Source organism: Eptatretus burgeri, chromosome 15 (genome assembly GCF_056783735.1).
Source record: "Eptatretus burgeri isolate ZD-2024b chromosome 15, Ebu_testis_v1, whole genome shotgun sequence".
NCBI classification, from domain to species: Eukaryota; Metazoa; Chordata; class Myxini; order Myxiniformes; family Myxinidae; genus Eptatretus; species Eptatretus burgeri.
The window spans coordinates 65,730,036-65,751,311 of NC_140975.1; the positions used below are offsets into that span (position 1 = coordinate 65,730,036).

Here is a 21,276-nt window from a genome sequence, read left to right on the forward strand (position 1 = left end):
TGCCTATACATACTCCGAACTAGTATATTCAGATATATATATATATATATATATATATATATATATATATATATATATATATATATATATATATATATATATATATATATATAGTTAGAGTATATTCAGTTGTATATACTGGTATATTCCGAACTGTTATATTTTTATTTCAGTAAAAAAAGAACTGGTATATATACCCACTCGTTACCGTCCGTCTGGCCGCACGTTCGCCTTAGGGCCCCCCTGCGGTCGCCTTGCGGGCACCTTGAGGCTACCTTGAGGCTACCTTGCGTCTGCATTGAAAATTCTATGGCTGCCGCAGGGACGCCCTAAGGTCACCGTGCGACATCAAATCAAAGACCGTACGGCACCCCCACATTTTCGGTCTCCACAATTTCTAAATACCCCATTCGGCTCCCCGAAAAATAAAAACATATGTGACTGCTACATTGTGTGACCGTGGAAATACTGTGGCCGCCCTATAATTGCTAGTGGCCATAGATTTTGGAGACCCTATGGCTGCCGTGCCAAATGTGACTTAGGCCTTAATGAACACACACACACACACACACACACACACACACACACACACACACACACACACACACACACACACACACACACACAAACACACACATACACACCTGCAAGTCGTGGACAAAATTGGAAACACCTGGGTAAATGAGGGAAACCAAGTATATCAAAAGCAATGGCTCCCACACAGGTGTGGCCCATGTATTAATTCAGCAAATAACATCCCAGAATACTTCAGGTAATTTATAAAAATGCTGCACAGGCCTGGTTGCCTATAATTATGTCTAGCATGCTTGCAAGAGGAGACATCAGTGGCTTTGAAAGAGGGGTGATTGTTGGAGCGCGTTTTGCAGGAACTTCAGTGGAAAAACTGCTCAACTTGCTGATGTTTCACGAGCAATGGTGTTTTAGGTGATGTTGGCATGGAACTCCAAGGGAAAGACATCATCGGAAAGGGCAACAGTGGGCGGGAGCGCATACTCCAGGATTGTGATATCCGTGCATTAATTTAAGTGCTCGGCAAAGCAGGCGAGCAACTGCAGATCATTTGAATGCAAATTTCAACCTGGGGTGTGAGCAACAATTTTCATAAAAAAACAATCTGCCGAGAACTCCACAGAGTGGGATACCATAGTCTGGTTGCAGTGCACAAACCATTCATCACACCGAGCAGTACATGTTTGCGAGTCAAGTGGTGCAAAGAGCACAGGCAATGGACTATCGAGTAGTGGAGAAATGTGATATGGTCAGATGAATCATCCTTCGCCATGTTCTAGACAAAAGGATGAGTGCACGTGTGGCACCAACCCAAAGAAGTCTACAACCCTGAGTGCTTGGTTCTAACAGTGAAGGGTTCTGGTGGTTTTGTAATGTGGGCTACAATTTCTTGACATGGTTTGGGTGTAGTCATTCCCTTAGAAGGCAAGGTCAATACAATCATTACTTAATGGTACTGAGTGATCATCTTCACCCCATGTTGCAGCATTTCTTTCCTGCCGGGTGGGGTGACTTCCAGGATGACAATGACCCCATCCACAGAGCACGTGTGCTTGCCCAATGATTTGATGAGCATGACACATGTATTATTATCAATATATCATGGCCTTCTCAGTCAACAGATCTGAATCCAATCGAGCATGTATGGGATATTCTGGAACGACACCTGAGACAGCGTTTTCCAACTCCATTAAACAGGAGCAAGTTGATTGACTCTCTCGTGGAAGATATCCATCCTGTAAAATTTCAGCACATACAGGCCATACTGGCTGCACGTGGTGGCCCAACGCCCTATTAAGTGACTTTGCATTGGTGTTTCCTTTTTCTTTCTTTTTTGTCCACTACCTGTATATACTGTTGCGGACTATGGGTTTGGGGATTATCACAAGGAGAAGCCCTCGGATTCCTTCCGAACACCCGGCCCTGTCTGCTGATGTGCCACAGATAACTCCGCAGCCCGGCAGGTTGTTAGTCAACCATGGCCACCGATTGTTACTGCCAATCCTTGCAGGGTTCTCTTGACTTCATGTGTTACCTTTCCATTGAACTTGCAGGATCAAGAGGGGCTTGTGCCCTCAAAACAAACTTGTCTTACCTTTCCTGATCAGGTGCAGCTGAGTGGAGCTGCCAAGTACGTACTGACTAACATGTAGAGCCAATCGGTGGGGTACAATTTCCTGGCTAACAATGCATGCAGACTATGCTGGACCAATGGAGGAAAGGATAACTGAGACAGATTTGAAAGAACAACCAACTATTTATTTACACACACACACAAGCACTGGTGAAAAGCACATGATTTACAGCTCTTTATTCATTAAGCAAGCAAGTGTGTGTGTGTGTGTGTGTGTGTGTGTGTGTGTGTGTGTGTGTGTGTGTGTGTGTGTGTGTGTGTGTGTGTGTGTGTGTGTGTGTGTGTGTGTGTGTGTGTGTGTGTACATATGTTATGGTTTTTTTATATTTTCCCCTGGTCTCCATCTCAGCCTTCATTTTTATTTATGATTCTTATGGACGTTTTAATCACTTTAACTTTCGCACTGTTTATGTTTAGGTGTTTTTCTTTTGGAATCGGCGCAGGAGCCTCAACTGATCTTGTTCGTGGATTGGCAAAAGCTGGAGGGGGTATTGCTGAGTTTGTCTCCGGCTCTGACAGGCTCCAAGCCAAGGTAATCCGTGACTCGCCACATCAAAGTATTCTTACTTACCCGTTTCAGTCTTAATCAACTAATTCAACACCGCTCCTTCCCTATTCCATATATCGATGATGTATGACGATATCGCCGGGTGCTGAAGGGAGGGAGTACTCAGGTTTTACTCTGTTTTCTTGTTTTCTTCTTTGTTTGTTTGTCCGTGCGTTATCTCGCCCATCTTTTGAGCTGGGAAGCTGAAATTTGGGGGACAAAGATGAAGATTTGCTTTGGAATTTTTTTTTATTATTTTTATTTTTTGATTAATCAATTAATTGATTAATTATTTAATTTTTATCGATTTATTATTTATTTATTTTATTCCTCATCTGGGCAATATCTCAGCCATCTTTTGACCTCGGAAGCTGAAATTTGGACACGGCAGTATACAAGTGAATTGGCCGTAAAGGGTATTTTTGATTTATTGTTTAATTGATTTTTTTTTCGATTTATTACTTAATTTTTAAAAAGTTACAGATTCGGATGAAACAGTGGTGGTTTAGGTATGCTATCGGCCAATTGATTAAGAAATTTATTATTTTACGATTATTATTTATTTTTAATTTTGCAATTCATCAATCAATTATTGTACACTGATTCCTCCCAATTCCGACTCCATGTGCTGCAAGGTGACATTGCCGGGCGCTAAATGCGCCCCGGCAATGTCGCGCCCTGGAGGATTGTTTTATATTTATTTGGCATGGCGGCAGTGTACTTTGAACCGGTACCTGTCTTACTTTTTTTTTGTAGTCACCACAGACAAATATAATTGTTTGCTTTGCTGCCTTGTCATATTATCACAGTACATATCTGCACGAGGACACTATCACCATTAACAAGTTCCAAACTCATTCGTGCTTAATTTGTCGAATCTCCAAACATTAATTTACGTAAGCACAAGTTGAGAAACAAAATTGGCAGGCAAATCCAGTTTATTTTGCTCTTTATTGGGAGACCCAGTATTTAATTGGCAGTCATTTGAAGACAATCGCTATGATTCATTACTTGCCACTGCACCATACGAGCGAGTTCCATGATTTCTCTGATTTATCTTGGAAAACCTTATAGACTTGTTATTGTTTGATAAAGAGCTACAGCTGCGTTTCTGCTTCACAAAAGTTGCATAACTGTAACCAAAGAGTGCATCATCATTATGTACCATACCCTATGTAGAGTGTTGGTGCTGCCAAAGCAGTTATTATGCTACAATCCTGGTTGGGTCACCACTCCAACTCAGGAAGTCAGGGCATAAATTTGGAATTTGTTTATGGTGCTGGCGGATAGCTCACCTACTCTTCCCGAAGGACACTGATATCTTTAATGTCCACCACCTAATTCCGGTAAATGGGACGCCTAGTTTAATGTCTTTCCGAGGAACAGCACACATTGATGTCTCAACCTGCCTGTGAAATACCAGGATGAGAGTTTGTAACTGGGCTGAGATTCAAACCTAAGTTAGATAGCTCAAAGGCAAGTATGCATACCTCTACACCATTCTGGCAGTCCAAAGATTGAATTAAAGATCCATTTGTTGTGGTTTAAATCCCATGAGTTGGTGATCCTGACAATAACAAAATGTAGCATTGAGGTATACTTAGTCACGTGGAATTCACAATTTTATGACAACTTACCAAGTATGGTTGTTATTAAAATGCACCCAATATGAAAAAGTACTGATGCCTTGCTTGGTTTCTTTGAAGTTAGCAGGGACAAGGACCATGGGTTATAGCTCCACCAAGTTTTTGCACGAAGTAGTTTCAAACTTTAGTGTGGAGAGGAGGCTACCTGGGGCTACCTCTTAACCTTGTGTTGGTTGATGTCTCACCTTATCTCCATTAATATCTGTTTTCTCCCTTTGGCATCATCCATTTGCAGGTTTTGGGTGCGCTCAACTGTGCTCTGCAGCCGGTGTTGACAGACATCTCTTTCTCTTGGCATCTTCCTTCGACACTCTCTGCGGTAGTCACCCCACGAGTGCCATCCAACATCTTCCTCACACAGCGCACTGTGCTTTATGCACACCTGAAAGGGGAGGTGAGATGGAGGGATTGTTATGGGAATTGCCATTGTACTGATGATAATGGATCTCAGAAATGTTTCAATTGGGAATAATAAAAAAAAAAAAACCTTCAGCATTTCAAACCAAACGAATTTTAGAACAGTAAGGTGATCCATTCCTCTTTCAAATCATTAACATAAATTAATCTTTTCATCTTGGAGCAATCGAGCAAAACAGTTGATTGAAGAAGGTTTTTTTTCTCAAAATGAATTGATTAAAATAAAAATAAGAATCATCAAAACAGTTAAAATGTAAATACAGCATGTCGCCAATTTATGTCATTGATCCGTACATACAAAACGATGTTATTCAGAAACAATTTCCCCATGTACATCGTGTTATAATGGGAGGATGCGTTGCCAGGGGAAAAAAAATTTCACCCAAACTTAACTTGACCTTCACTCGAGTACATATGAGACATACCGAAGTATGTTTCACCACAGGGTGACACATGCGAGACTAGGCGATAAAGTGACACAGCATCCACTAAGCGCTTGCCATGTTGTCGGTTCTCCATTATCGGGTGAGGTGACATTATTGCTTCTACACTGGCAGACGCCACGTGACTATTTAAAAAAAATTGCAGGGCACACTACATTACAGTACTGTACAGTACTTAAAAAATTGAGAACGACATTATATCGGACCAGTGCGAATTTAATCGATTATAATTGTTCCATAATGTGTTTATGACACAAATAGACTCGGGGTGGTGGCTTACTGTGAAAAATTGAAACTAGAAAGCATCTGGAAATGCAAAGCCCATCTGCTTCCACTTTGTACTTGAAGAAAATGACAGTTTTCAAAAAATTGTTCATTTTATTAACTGGTGTTCTCCACAATCTCATAACAAAGGTTTGTTGAAGATTTGATGACAAAAGCTCAATTGGTAAAATGTTATGGCCTGGACATACACACTGAATCTCAATGATAAACAAAGATTTTGATTAAAACATTTATGGCTGGTCTACCGCTTCACCGATGACGTCGTCCTTACAATCCCCAATTCCCCATTGGGAGTAGAATGAGATGTGCCTAGTTTCATATTTTTCCGATCACCATTTTCAGAGATAAAATGCTTTAATTTTTGGTGTTAATCCAAGATGGCTGCCGTTTCCAGTGACCTATGATGTCACAATTATAATTAATATATTCTCCGTGGGGGGGGGGGGGTTCGCTCCTTTTTAACTCATCTCTTCGAGCATGACCTAATAATATTGGTGTTGAGAAGAGAGGTGACGATCTGTCCATCCGTCCGTCCGTTCACAATGATGTTGAAGCGGGAGATCTGGTCATTAGTGATCCTGATAGAGGTCGATGAGACGTACACGATGGTATGACTTTCAAGGTCACCGAAGGTCAAGGTCAAGGTCAAGAGGCCTTTGAAGTTGCGAAAATGACGATTTTCAAATTCTATCTCCTCCGCCATTTCTCAAGCGATCTTGAATTTGATTGTGGCATATGAATCTATGGGACAATATCTAAATTTTGATCGAGCCGGATTTTCGATATTTGCTCTCGTTTTCATGTCACATGACTTCAAAGTTGGCAAAAAATGCGAAAATGACGATTTTCATGCGAAAAATGACGATTTTCAAAATCTATCTCCTCCTGCATTTCTCAAGCGATCTTGAATTTGATTGTGGCATATAAATCTATGGGACAATATCTAAATTTTGTCAGGCCGGATTTTCGATATTCGCTTTCGTTTTCGCGTCACGTGACTTCAAAGTTTGCAAAAACTGCCCCCTACCTTCAGGAGGCTATATATTTTCTCGCAGAGATGACCGTCACTCCCGCACGGGGGTAATTTTTTTTAATGTTGTAGCTCTGAAAATATTGTCAATCGGACAAATGGTTGCTGAGAAATAAATGTTAAAAAATAAGAGCAAAAATAGGACAAAAAAGGGTCGAACAATAACAATAATCTACATATAATGGAGCAAATGTATGTATGAATGTCCGCTCTTCACTCATTGGTTCAACAGCTGACCAAACATCACCCACACTTGAAACCTGACATACTTAACCGAGAGTACATAGAGGACCAAAAAGACCCCCTCCCCCCCCCACCCCAAAGGACCCAAACGACCCTGAGTAACTAAAAGACCCCAAGGACCAAAAAGTCCTCAACAACCTTGAAGACCCAAATGACTCTGAGGACCTAAATGACCCAAAACACTCCGAGGATCCAAAAGACCCCAAAGACCCTTAAAGACCGAAAATATCCAAAAGACCTCGTGGAAACAAAGCACCTAAAAGACCCCGAGGACACTGAAGACCTAAAATACCCAAAGGACCCAAAAGACCCAAGAGACACAGGGGATCCAAATGACCCACAAACTCAGGTCCCCATTTCGCCAGTTTTGGTGTCAGTGTATTGCCAAAAGGGTGATGACGTGTCTCGTGCAATGGTCTTGATCCATCGCCGCTGGCTAGCTTAAAGCGAAGAGAGAACCGAGTGCATAAGCCTTTCCTGCCAGTATTCAGCCTCTGTCTCACCAAGACTTCTGTTGTGCCTCCTCATAGTGACACATGGTAACAAGGCACCTTGCAGACCTAGGCTAATCTATAGGGGATCTCGGAGGAAGCTCGGCCCCCAGAGATGTGATGTGCTGGTCCACCAGTGTGTGGACATGCCCTGGTGTCAAATCACCCAGATCCCAGCTATGGGTCAAGTAGCACTCACTGCCTAGTGAGTCAGGCTTTGGTGAGTCCAAGGCGAAGGGAGCCTGACAACAACAGAAAAGTTACTGCAGAGTGGAGCTCCATAAGGCAGATGGTGATCCCTTTGGTTGTAGGAGTTGCCAGAAGGTGCTTGCTCAAACAGGCTCCAGACGTAGAGATGTCTGTCTTTCCTCTGGATGTCGCCTGTGAGGTCGAAGGGGGGGGCGCTTAGATACTGGGCAAGTCTGAGCCCCCCAAAAACCTGCCTTGGCTTTGCAGCGACATACAAACACATAAATACATACCACACAAAATTTAATATACACACGCACACACATATCTACACACGCACACATATATCTACACACGCACACACATATCTACACACACACACACACACACACATCTACACACATATATCTACACACACATCTTTATACACACACACACACACCATACAAAGCTGTCATTAAAAACTAAATGAAGAGAACACTTAATCCTTACTTTGATAAGTGAGGGAACCAACACAGGTGGTAGCAGTTTACAGGTTATAAATCTATCTCGATTGGCAGAGGGCAAAGGCACCATGGGTTACTACCGATGGGTGGGAAAGACTATCGTGTCCTATTGGTCAGTCAGCACCCGCCTCAAGCTGGGCAGCCCTCAGCCAGTAATTGCTGTCCCGCCAATGTCTACTTTCTCATCTGGGTGAGTGGGGATTAGCGATCTTTATCCTGACATGTAGACGGTCAGAGTGTACCCAGCTAACAAAGATTGACTCCATTTACACCTCACTATCCGAAAACATGAACCAATTTCTATCCTTTCATCCAAACTCTCTCTTCCTCATATGTAGTGACTTCAATTGTCATCATGCCAGTTGGCTAGGTGTGGGTACTTCTCTCACCTGCCATGGCACTTCAGCAAAGGACTTCTGCGACTCATTGGGACTGACTCAATCTGTCAACTTCCTGACACGATTCTCAACCAACGGTACTCCAGCTCTTCTGGATCTGATTTTGACAAATTTCCCTGAAAATATCTACTGTTCTTCCTCTGCTCCAATCGGTTCTTATGCCCATGTGCTTGTCAAAGTGGACATCTCTCTGGCTATTATTAGAGAACCACCACAGTGCCGGCGAGACTGGCATTTCACTCAGGCTGACTGGCAGGGTCTTCAAGCAGCCATCAAATTTCGACACTGGTCTCCAATCGCTACGTTCTCCAACATCAACTCATCCTGGGAATTCTTTCAAAGAAACTTGCTCTCCCTCATGCACAGATTTATCCCCTCTTGTCTTCAGTTGTCCTACCCTTCCTCCCACCCTTGGTTCACTGAAACTTGTGGCGATGCAGTTGTACTGAAACAACTTGCTTTTGCCTCATAGAAAGCAAACCCAACTGAGGGTAATCTCAGTTCCTTCCACAAAGCTCAGAACAAGTGTATCTACCCTGAGGAGAGCCAGAACACAACATCTTTCTAATCTCAAGTCTGAACTCTCAAACCTCTCTCCCTCCTCCAAATCCTGGTGGCATCGAATCAAGTCTGTTTCTGGTGTATGTTTCCCTTCCATCCCCTCCATTACCCCAAATGGCCGCACTGCTGATACCGCACATGAAATGGCTGAACGCCTAAACTCCATGTTTGCATCTAAATCTTGTGTCCGAAACCCATCACTTTCTGTACCCACTTTACCCATTCGCACCCAAATGAACCTGGACTCTGTGTCCTTTTCTCCTGACAAGGTGGAGAGCTTACTGTCAAACCTCGACTTAGATTCTGCAACCGGTCCAGACAGCATCAGCCCACGTGTCCTAAAAACTTGTTATTCTGCTCTTGCCCACCCTCTCTCTGTTCTATTCACCCTCTCATTTGCTCAAGGTCATCTGCCATCTGATTGGAAATCATAAAACATTACTGCTCTGCATAAAAAAGGTGCAAAGACAGAACCCTGCAACTACAAACCAATCGACCTTCTCCCAATCATCAGCAAGGTGATGGAATCCATCATCACTTCAGACATTAAATCCTTCCTCTTCTCCAATGGCTTGATTTCTGATCATCAATTTGGTTTCAGACCAGGTCAGTCTTCCTTGAATATGCTGCTTCTGCTCTCCCAACAATGGATGGAGGTCCTCAATGCCAGACATGAAATCAGAGACATATCCCAAGACATATCCCATGCTTTCGACATGGTCTGTCACCCTCCCCTGCTCACCAAACTCTCTTCCTCTCACTCTCTCACCACAGGCAGGTCGGTGGTCTTTCTGTCTTCTACCATCTCCTCTCGGGTCTCGCCCTCACTGCTGTGTCTGCGATTTGTCCCCACCACATTTCCGCAGGGCGCTCAAGGTCTGCCAACAACCCCTTTCTGGTAACACTACCAAAATCACGAATCACTGCTCACCTTCACTCTTTCATTCCTCTTTTTTCCCCACCTTTGGAATAAACTCTCTCACTCTGTTCAATCCCATTCTTCCCTCCAGGCCTTCAAAACAGCTATTCACCACCACCTCTTATCATCCCCCATCCAAAACCTCGATCTTTTCTACCCCCGTTAATCCACCCCAAACCCACCTCCTTCAAATTCCCTGCTTTCCTTCCTGAAAGTCCCTGTAATGTCCGTCTTGTACACACCGTGTTCCCCGCCCCATCCCTCTCCCTTCCACAGATCTCCTACCTGCATTTTTTGTCACACCTGCAAAAAGGGAGAGGGATGTCACACTTTATGACCTGTAAGTAGCGAATCCACGAATAGCGGGGTCCAATAGTATGTAAAGCATGGGTTATTTCAATCCTTTAGTTTAAGGTGAAGAGGTATTGCCAATCTGAAGTGGAGAGGTCATTTCTGTTCTGCATTTAATATCATTATCCTCCATAAATGTATTGGATTAAGTGTTAGTCTATATGTGGAATAATCAATTACAGCATTGAACTGTTGAGGCATTTCTGCTATCGCACTGGACTGATGTATCGGTGACTGCTTGTGACTGCAGTCTGATAAGCCTTGGCTGTCCTCAAATCGTGCATCAGATTTCCGTTTGCATTATCCTCGAGATCGAACTTGTTTTATGTGCACAATCAAATAATTATTTCCCTCACATCTGCATTTCATTGTGTCGCTTCTCTCACTCGGCTTTCTGTTCTCGAATCTCCCACAGGTTCCTCAAGATAAGTGGGAAGGAGATGCAGTTTTCACTTACAAGCTTCGTGGTCAGCTCATGGAACATTCGCTCCCTTTCTCTTTTTGGGAAGAGGAAGGCATGTCTGGGTGAGTTCAATGGCAAGATTTAATTGGAAGATAAAGAGTTGATTCGGTGGAAGATGGTGATGAGAGGGGGGAGTTGTTGTGGCGATAAAATGTGATTGCCGGTGCATTTGATTTAATTGCAGGTGCATTTGGTGTGGAATTTTAGATTTACACTGGATAACGAAATTCTTTCACACTCTGCTCATCCAGGTCTATTGTCCTGCAGGAATAGGTTCTGATTCTCGGATTGAAGTTGCTAAGGAGACCAACATCTTCAGGGCAAAGTAAATTTTGTTATACACGAAGGCCAAACTGGCAATCCTCCAGTCGTCCATTCTCCAGACAGAATGGTACATTTTCCTCAATTTAGTTCTTTTCCTTGGACATGCAAGGTTTTAAAATCCTCCACACCCACCTACCCCCACCCCCCTCCCCACCCCCTCCCCACCCCCCAATAATGTAGCAATCCATAACGATTTTTTCCCCCTTCAGAAAGAGCAGACTGTGTTACGACCTTGCCCTTGGGTAGAGGGCTGGGTCACAGCCTATTGCTCCGGGGGTCCTAATTGTCGTACTCAGGAGGTCAATACGTTTTCCCGTTAAATGGCTGCGCCATCTAAGCAGCCGGAAATGACCGAGCGAGATTATCCGCGTGCTTGCGCAATCCCAGAGGTACACAGAATGTGAATGTATACCGATCCACCAATACAATTCCAGTTCAGAAATGAATGCAGATCCTTTACTCAGGATAAACCAAGCCACAGATCAGCCTTGCTCAACAATACACCACGAGTGCAGGTACGCCATCCCAGCAATGCAATGCAAGGAAAAATAAATGAGTACAAATCCCTCATCCAGGATAAACCCACCTGCAGGATATACAATCAAGCAATAAAAAAAGAGAAAATTCCATGGACATTTGGAGGTGAAGAAAATAATTAAATAATGACTGACAAGTGCCAAAACAAGACAGACACAACAATCAGTCGCCCCCCGACAAATGTCCCTATCTAATCCCAAAAGAGAGGACGGGTCAAGCAAAACAACAAAATAATATTTGCCAGGGTATTAAAATAAAAGGGAAAAAGAAAGATAGTGTGAATAGAGAAGGAGTGGAGAAGAGAATCCAAACATGTTTTTGGATGACTCAATGCGGTCTCGCCTCAGGCTCAACCACCAACCCCCCCTCCCCCCCCCCACCAAGGATGACGCCTCACCACCTTCCTCCCTCCGTGGGGAGCATCCCGATACTCCACAACCCCAATCAATCCGCGTAACTTCTCAAACTCTTCCAACACCAGGACACAGCACCTTGCCTTCCATTCACTGAGACGATTCATGCCGGCCGTACATGCCTCAGCCTCGTCTCTTAATGTCCTCCAATACCACGTGCACCCGGCCACGGCTGGCCTTGTTCCCCATCAGCTCCACACCCTGTCCCCAACACGCAAACAGGGCCTCCGACTCACCCCCCTTGGAAGGAATCCACGGAGCTCTTTCACGGGCTCTACCCAGCCTCGAATGGGGGAATCGAAAATAGAAGTGGAAGGGAAGGTCTTGTAGCAGAAAAAGCAAAAAAAATGAAGAAAATAAAGAAAACAAGAAAAAGGACATATTTTGAGAACCACAGCGACCACGACAAAAACGATTTCAATCCACCCCAAAAGTGTCAACGTTATTGCACAAACTTTCCAGAATATTAATGAACACTATCGAACACAATAAACCTCGTGAACATAACAACTGGCAAACTGACACACACATAAATTAATGCAAATATTAAATGGATTGTTCAGTTTGTTTCAACTGTAGCTGTGTAGCCTTTGTGTCTCACAATGACATCATGCGAACCAACTTGTGGGTCATTATAGTGCCGATGGTAATCTCAGGTTACCTAATACCTGAACGAATACAGTATGTATACAGGCATGGATTAGAAGATCCTCTTGTGCATCTTCATATTGGATAATGTACTGCTTACCCAGCTTGTAGAACAACCCCATGGATGCGATCGCATAGGCCCGGCCAGCTTGGAATAGTTGGCGGACACTGAGACCTCAATCCAATTTCTCGGACAATCATCCAGGGAAACCTGGGATGGTTGGCAACTATGCACGATCTAGGGAAAATGTGTTTGGTTGTAGTAACACACCAGCTTTCTCAAAACTTTTTAAAATTAAGACTGAAAAAAGTTTCATGTTCATGAGGTTTTGAGCTTAACAAAAGTTGACCCAAGGAAGGAGGAGGCCCACTCTTATCAAATATATTTTGATTCGCATGATAAATTCTCGGGAGATCTTGAATATTGAATGTTAATTTTGAAATGAAAATCGCAAGTCGATGTGAACACTTTTTCGCATATGAAAGCAACGTGGGACACATTGAATCATGCACTGGGCCTAGCAACATGGTGGCGTGTTCATACAAAGGGGCTGTGCGGTGGAAACACAACCAGGGGCATGAAACGTAAATATCCATAATCCTTCCAGTCTTTATATAGTTCAATGGCGAACACCCGAAGCGCGAATATAGAAGCAGTGTCACACTTTATGACCTGCGAATACACGGGGCCCGTAAATAGCGAATCTGCAAACAGCATATACGGGGTCCGACAAAGTTCCAGGATTAAAGCAATGGAGAATTTTGTTGTAAGTGTACCAATTATGTTCAGTGGCCACCTTCAAAGTAATCTCCCTGGAGTCTATACATGCTTGCCAATGTCCTCCCATGCTTCAAAGCATCCTTGGAGGTCATTGTCTGAAAGGTCATTTAGCTCATTGGGCACAGCTCTCTGGATCTCTTCTCTTGATGCAAAATAAGTTCCTGTCATTGGAGTTTTGGGATGTCAGTCAGATCGTGCCAACATTCTCATGCTTTGAAGCATGGGATTCTCCCTTCCACATATCTCTTGGCCCACTTAAACACACTTGATCATGACATGGCGTTTTCCCCATACACCAGCTTCAACTTGTCGAATATGTCTGTACCACTCTTGTTTAGTTTTACCAAAAATTCGACGATGATAAGGAGGAGGAGATTGGGACCATACTCTGTGCAGAGCATTGGTGCTGCTAAAGCAGTCTCCTTGGCGATACCAGCATGCTGGCACTCGTTTTGCCGACCTCGGAAGGATGACAGACTGAGTTAACCCCACCTGGTATTAATTCAACAGCCGAGGGGGATTTGAACTCAGGATCCTCGGATCCCAAGCCCACCACCCTAACCATTAAGCCAACACCAGGCATAGTGACCATTTGAGGCTTGTTAATATAACTGAATTGAATCCCCTAACTTGGCGAGGCAGCAGCGCACTGCCAGAAACAAGTGTCGCCTTCCATGCGAACACATTGTCTCAGAAGGGATTTTTGAGGGTTTCTCCCAACAATAGGTATTTGCTATAACATTGGTTCATTGGTACATTTTGCTGATTCTGCCCCCATGTTGACTTCCTTCTCAGTATCATTATTCTACCAGGTGAGCGTCTAGGGGTATTGCCCCTATTTTTTTGTAATTAGAATGCCATGCTACAAAAGGACCTATTCAGCTGCTCTTTTCACCTTAACAAGGCATGCGTTTAAAATATGGGCATTATTCTGGCTTATTTGTGGTTAATGAGCCTGATCAACTCAGGAGATCATAACGATTATTTTGGTGCGTCACACTCCCCATCAGAAAGCTCCAGTAGAACGCCACAAAAAACATGACACACACCACACACACACACACACACACACACACACACACACACACACACACACACACACACACACACACACACACACACACACACACACACACCTTGTTAATGTATAATAGATCTCAGAAGATGTGTTGTTCAGTCTACAAATGTACACCAGAGGATCGTATGAGACCCAGAATAATGCCTGTGGAGCCTCAGAGCTATGCGGGGCGAACAAAATGGTGTCGATTTCGATTTTGAAGCCCCTTCCTTCATGGACAGACTAGTGGAGAATACATAAGTAGATAATAATAATACTAATAAGGGCTGGTAGTGTGGCCTAGAGGTATGCACAATCACCTCTAAGCTGTATTGTCTGGGTTTGAATCCCGATCTCAGCAGAACAGTGGTTCACAGGCAGGGTGAATCATCAATGTGTGTGCCGTTCCTCGAAAGGATGTTAAACTGGATGTACCCATCTGCTGACATTAGTTGTTGGACGTTGGTTTGATTTAGTCGGTGGACGGTGTCCTTTGTGAAGAGTAGGTAAGCTATCGCCGGCACCCTGAATAAATGACAAATTCCTGGCCTAACTTCTGTTGGGAAGGCAACGGTAAACCACCCAGTATAACCTTTGCCAAGAAACTGCTTTGGCAGGACTAACACTCTGCAACAAAGTATGGTACATCAGAATCAGAATTCTTCTCTTCTCCTCTGCTTTGGTTTGTAATGGGTGAGGTACAATAGCACTCTGCTTCTGCCCTGCCTTGACCACTACACTCCTCCACTTCCCCATCCTCAGCCAACTCTCTCCACTCTCCAACCACCCCCATCTTACTGATATCCCTCCTCACACGATCCTCCCATCTCAACCGTGGACCACCTCTTTTCCTCCTATCTCGCTCACTCAACCTATCTGCTGTCTTTGCCATTCTCTCTTTCCCCATCCGCACCATGTCCAGCCCCGCTCAGTCAGCATCTCCCAGTCAAGCTCATCGGTGCACCACTCTCCTCCCTCAGTTCATCCATCCTCCTCCTATCCACCCTCTTCACTCGAGCAATCCTCCTGACTCAATTGTTCTCGCAAACCTGCAGCCTCTGTTGTTGTCTCTCTGTAAGTGCCACAGTTTCCAGACCGTAAAGGTAAGCTGGCATTACACTCGACATCAGAACCTTCCCTTTCAATTTCCTTCATATCTTTCTGTCTGCTATTAATCCATCCACCCTCCTCCACGCATCCACACCCACCTGAATCTTCCTCCGCACTTCTGCCTCTCACTTACCATCCCTAGTCATTGTTCCCCAAAAATACTCAAACCTATTTCACTGTCCGATCTCCTTCCCCTCTAATATGACATTCATTTATTTTCTTTGCTGTCCGTCCCACATCACCTCAGTTATCTCCATACTCATCTTCAGCCCGTGTTTCCAAAATGCCTCCTTCCACACTTCCAGTACTTCCTGCATCTCCCGCCCACTCTCCACCACAACAGCCACATCGTCCGCATACAACATCCTCCCCAGAAGACCCCTCATGTTTATCTTCCTGCTTACCAGCTCCATCACCATGATCAACATGAGTTGACTTGGAGAGCTTCGCTACCTCAAACCGATGTTCACAATGAACTTCTCAAACATCCCAAGACTAATCAAAACTCTTACCTTTGTTCCCTTGTACATCCCTTCCACCAACCTAACTTCTGCTTCCGGCACTCCCATCCATCTGTATCGGGATCACCATCTCTCTCGGGACAGTGTTGTAGGCCTTCTCTATGTCCACAAATCCCAATGCCATTGTACTTTGCACCTCCAACCTCTCTTCCACCAGCTGTCTCAGCATGAACATCCCATCCGTCCTCACCCGACCCTTTCTAAACCCCTGCTGCTCTTTTCTGATCTCCATCTCAACACTCTTCCTTATCCTCCCGTCCAGAATCCTCTCCAGCACATTCATAACATGACTAAGGAGTGTAATGCCCCTGCGTTTCCTTGGATCTTGAACATCTACTCTCCCCTTCCGTATCGGCACAATTAACCTTGTCCTCCAATCCTCCAGAATTGAATTCTTTCTCATACATTCATTCAACAGCCTCTTTGTCCAACCGACTCAGACCTCTCCCGCTGCAATTATAATCTCTACACACACCTCAACAATGCCTGGAACCCTTCCCTTCTTTATCCTCTTCAATGCTGTCCACACCTCCTCCTCCGTGATCTCCACCAACTCCAATTTCCCCTCTACAGAACACGGTCACTTCAGCTCTCCGTTGCTTCCTCCCCGGTTCAAGAGCTCCGTGAAATATCCTTCCCACAATTTCATTACCGCCCTCCCCTCCTCTCTGTCACTCGCCTCCTGCCACCATCCTCGATCTCCTCCTCCACACTTCATGTCCTTACTATCCCCATACCAGTCTTGAGCCAATTTATTGATCACCTTCTTCCCACCATCCTCTTCCAACTTGTTGTACACCTCCTCTTCCATATCATTCCTCGCCTTATCCACAGCTCTCCTTGCTGCCTTCTTCTTTTGCCCATGCAGGTGCAGCAACCCTGCATCTGGTTGCCTCCCTCGATCATTGATCTTCTCTGTCCTCTTCCAAACATCTTTCTTTTCACCAACTGCCTTCGCTACTTCCTCTGTCCACCATATCTGGTTTCTATCCCTCAATGATGCGCCCTTTCCTTACATCCTTCCACACAAAAATTCTGCAATTCCCATAAATGCCTCTCCGTACTTCTTCCACTCCTCCTCCAAACCTTCCGCTTCTTCATTAAGTTACTTACACCTGGCCCTCATCCTCTCATTGTGCTCTACAATGACGTTGCCTCGACACTTCCCCCTCCTAATAATCTTCCGACCCCTGCTCTTAACCTCCTTTCTTTTCTTCAGCCATACCCCAGACACCACAGGCTTGTGCTGGATGGTAACATGTTCTTCCACCACTGCCTTACTATCCTTAACCCTCCACAACTGTCACGTCCTTACTTCCACTAAATCCAATTCTGTTCCATGATGTCTACTCCTGTAGGTAATCTTTTCGTTTTCCAACTTTTGAAAGAATGCATCAGCTATGGCCTTCCCATTCCTCGCCACCAGCTCCACCAGCTCTTTTCCCTGTTTATTCTTCATTCCCCAACCAAATTTACCAACACATTCCTCTTCACCCAGCTCAATTACTCCCACATGCACCTTAAAGTCTCTCTCAATGCACAGAATCACCTACAGCTCAACCATTTTCATCATCCTCTCCAGTGCATCCATTAACTCCTGCTTCTCCTTCCCAGTCCTTCCCATTTGTGGCCCATATACTGACATAATACACCATTTACCTCTGTATCACCACCCATGCCATACCTATCCGTCCATCCCATCTTTCCACTCTGACCACCGGCCTGCTTGCTGATCTCTTCTGATACTATAATTCCCATGCCATTACTCCTTCCACCCCCACACGTGTGCAACAGCTTGTACCATCCTATCAACCTCCTCATCCTAACTACTTTCCATCTGGTCGCCTGGACATACAACACTCCCAACCTTCTCTGCTTCATCTTCAACACTTCGACTCTCCTTCCTCCATTGATCCCACATTCAAACTAACCAGCTGGGCCTCACTTCTGAACCGCTGCCCACCTGGAAGAGACAGTACCATCTTGATTAGTTTGGGATGTTCAGGTCATCAATTTGCAGCACTGCCTGGGCTGACCTGCTGGACCTACTTACACTAGCCTGCTGTCACCATCCCAAGCACGTGCATACATACGCATATGTGCATCCATGCAAAGTAAACGCAGTAAAAGATTTTCACAATCAATTCTCACCACAATTCTGTTCAACCCTCAACTCGCTTGCACTCCCGCACTCCCGCTCGTCTCCCTCATGTCATCCCCTCGTTTCCCTCGTGCAAAATCCCCCTTGTTTCCCTCGCGCAATCCCCTCATCTCCCTCGCACAATCCCCCTCGTCTCCCTCGCACAATACCCCCTCGTCTCCCTCGCACAACATCCCCCCCCTCGTCTCCCTCGCGCAATCCTCCTTGTTCAGAATCTCTACCAAGCCTCACACTCGCAGTCCACCCCTTCCCCACAATGCAGGGCCAACCCACACAGGTAAACATAGCTGAGTCCAATCTGTAATAATACAGTAAATGTCATTGTGTGTGTGTGTGTGTGTGTGTGTGTGTGTGTGTGTGTGTGTGTGTGTGTGTGTGTGTGTGTGTGTGTGTGTGTGTGTGTGTGAGAGTTTTTCCTCCATAACTCCAAAACCGTGAAACCTATCAACCTGAAACTTTGCATGCATTCGAAGAAAACTCAAAGGAATTGCATGACTGAAAATTGGGCATTTGGGTTAATCAAAACACCCCTTTTGAAGATAATTAACGACCTTATTTAATTATATCCTTTATTAGGCACCATCCTCGGCCAACGCTGTCTATGGGGTCTTAAGGACGGTATATCCTGGGTTACCTCGCTGCGGTCTGAAGCTGCCATGTTTTTTGGCCTACTCAACCATGCCTTGAATTGGAACATGCTACAATGATTTCTTCATGATATAGTTTTTTTTTGTTTGTTTGTTTTTTCGCGTTCCTCGCTCATATTATCAAATGCCTGTTCATCATAGCTAGAAATCACTGGGTACATTGTAATGCTTATAAGCGCCTAGACGCCAGCATTTATGGCTTTATTTTATTTCCGCACATGCGATAACCATGAGAATTTCTTAAACTAAGCGGCGTTACAAAATTTAAGCTCCAAAATCAAACTTAAAAGCAGTTCTGACTCCTAAAAATAGTGTTCAATTGTCCGATTTGGACATACTTGACATTTTGGGCGTCTCCAGGAGATGCTTGTTTAATATGACGGTTCGGCGATTGTTAATCGCATGCCAAGTGAGCCATGTCTTATCAACCATTTCGTTAGAGTGCTTAATCCACAAAGCGAGTGTGTTACAATATTTGCGTTGTCACTGAATACTGTATGTCGATCCATATGAACAAAGTTCAGGGGCCACTCGCGTGCATTATTAGCCACATGTTCTGCGGTGCAACAGACGGTGGCTGGATCACTGAAAATGTGAAATTTTATTTTAGAGGACGTTTCTCCTATTTTCTTTGTACGATCTTCCATTATACAACTTGTCCCTTCAGCATAGATAAATACAAAAATTAAACTTTCCGTTTTTAAAAGTTTCTTCAACCGTTTCATGGACTACTTGGTGAAGCCTCTTGGCACAAGTTCTTCAAGTTTCTCTGGCGATACCACGGTTCTATACCAGAGGTAGGAAGGCAAAATAAATGACTTGATCGCAATGAGAAAAATATTTTCAGTTATGAAATAATGGATCGCCACATCACAGCAGGAAAGCCAAGAGGTACGCTTGCTCACTGTGTAGCCTGGATTCGAATCCCGACACAGCTATAAACTGTCATCCTGATGTTTCAGAGGCAGGGTGATTCATAAATGTGCATGTCATCTCTCGGATGGACAATAAACTGGGTGTCACATCTGTCGGAATCCCTCGCCCCTCTCCCTTCCTCACCACTCTCCCTCCCTCTCTCTCTCCCGATTTCCCCCCCCCCACCCCTCTGCCTCTCTCTCACCCCTATCCCACCTTTCTCTCTCCCTCCCAAACCTACCCCCTCTCTCCCACCCCTCTTCCTCTCTCCTACCCATCCCCTCTACTCCCATTTCCCCTTTACTCTTCCCTCCATCTCTCTCTCTCTCTCTCTCTCTCTCTCTCTCTCTCTCTCTCTCTCTCTCTCTCTCTCTCTCTCTCTCTCTCTCTCTCTCTCTCTCTCTCTCTCTCTCTCTCTCTCTCTCTCTCTCTCTCTCTCTCTCTCTCTCTCTCTCTCTCTCTCTCTCTCTCTCTCTCTCTCTCTCTCTCTCTCTCTCTCTCTCTCTCTCTCTCTCTCTCTCTCTCTCTCTCTCTCTCTCTCTCTCTCTCTCTCTCTCTCTCTCTCTCTCTCTCTCCCCCCCCCCCACACCTCGATCTCTCTCCCACCCCTGCTCCTACAACCTTCCCCTCCGTTGAGGGGACGAGCATGTATGAATCAATTTGGAGTGAGCTGATCGGTGAGGTGCGAAGGTTGCTGAATGTATGAGCGAATTTTCTGGAACTGTGATGTCTAAGTTTTTTCAGATGTGCCAGCGGATTACTTTACAAACTCTGTTGTTGTCGTGTGTACAGCTGTTCTGACATGAGGTTTTTTTTGGGTGTGTGTGTGTGTGTGTGTGTGTGTGTGTGTGTGTGTGTGTGTGTGTGTGTGTGTGTGTGTGTGTGTGTGTGCGCGCGCGCGCGCGCATGTGTTTGGTCATGAAGCATAACATATTCTCTTTGCTAACCCCACCTCCACCCCTCAACTTGCTATCCTTTTTTTCCTCCCCTGCCCCCACCCCTTCACTCTATCTCTCTTTCTCCCTCTCTCGCTAGCTCTGTCTCTCTCTGGCTGTCTGTCTGTCTGTCTGTCTTTTTTGTCTCTCTCTTCTTGTCTCTCTCTTCTCGCTTTCTCCTTGTCTGTCACTCTCTCACTCTCTCACTCTCTCACTCTCGCATCACAACACTTGGTGAGGTATCGTTCTCCCCACTTCCCCCTTCCCAGCTTGCCCTCCCCCCTCCCTCCATCCTCTCCTCTTCCTCCATATCCCTCCCTTCCCTGCCTTCCCTCCATCCTCTCTTCTCTTCTCCCTTTCATCCGTCCTCTCCTCTCCCTTCCCACCCTCCTCTTTCATCCCTCCATGCCTCCTCTCTCTTCCCACACAAATGACTCCGAGGACCCAAAAGACCCTGAAGGCCCCGAAGATCCAAAAGTTCCAAAAGACTTTGAAGATGCCAAGACCCTTTAGATCCCTTAGACACTTTCACCATTTCGACCCCTAACACCCTCCAGACAGATGAAAGAGCTCA

At 45.0% G+C, this 21,276-nt stretch overlaps 1 protein-coding gene across 3 annotated transcripts in view; it reads left to right on the plus strand.

The window, feature by feature from the left end:
* The window catches only part of LOC147012368 (von Willebrand factor A domain-containing protein 5A-like), a 110,049-nt gene that overhangs the window by 42,787 nt on the left and 45,986 nt on the right, over positions 1-21,276 (plus strand). For all 3 annotated transcript variants that reach the window (XM_085856448.1, XM_085856449.1, XM_085856450.1), the window contains exons 11-13: positions 2,582-2,696; positions 4,593-4,751; positions 10,606-10,715. In XM_085856448.1, coding sequence (XP_085712574.1) covers positions 2,582-2,696; positions 4,593-4,751; positions 10,606-10,715 — 384 coding nt within the window. The remainder of the gene's footprint in view (positions 1-2,581; positions 2,697-4,592; positions 4,752-10,605; positions 10,716-21,276) is intronic.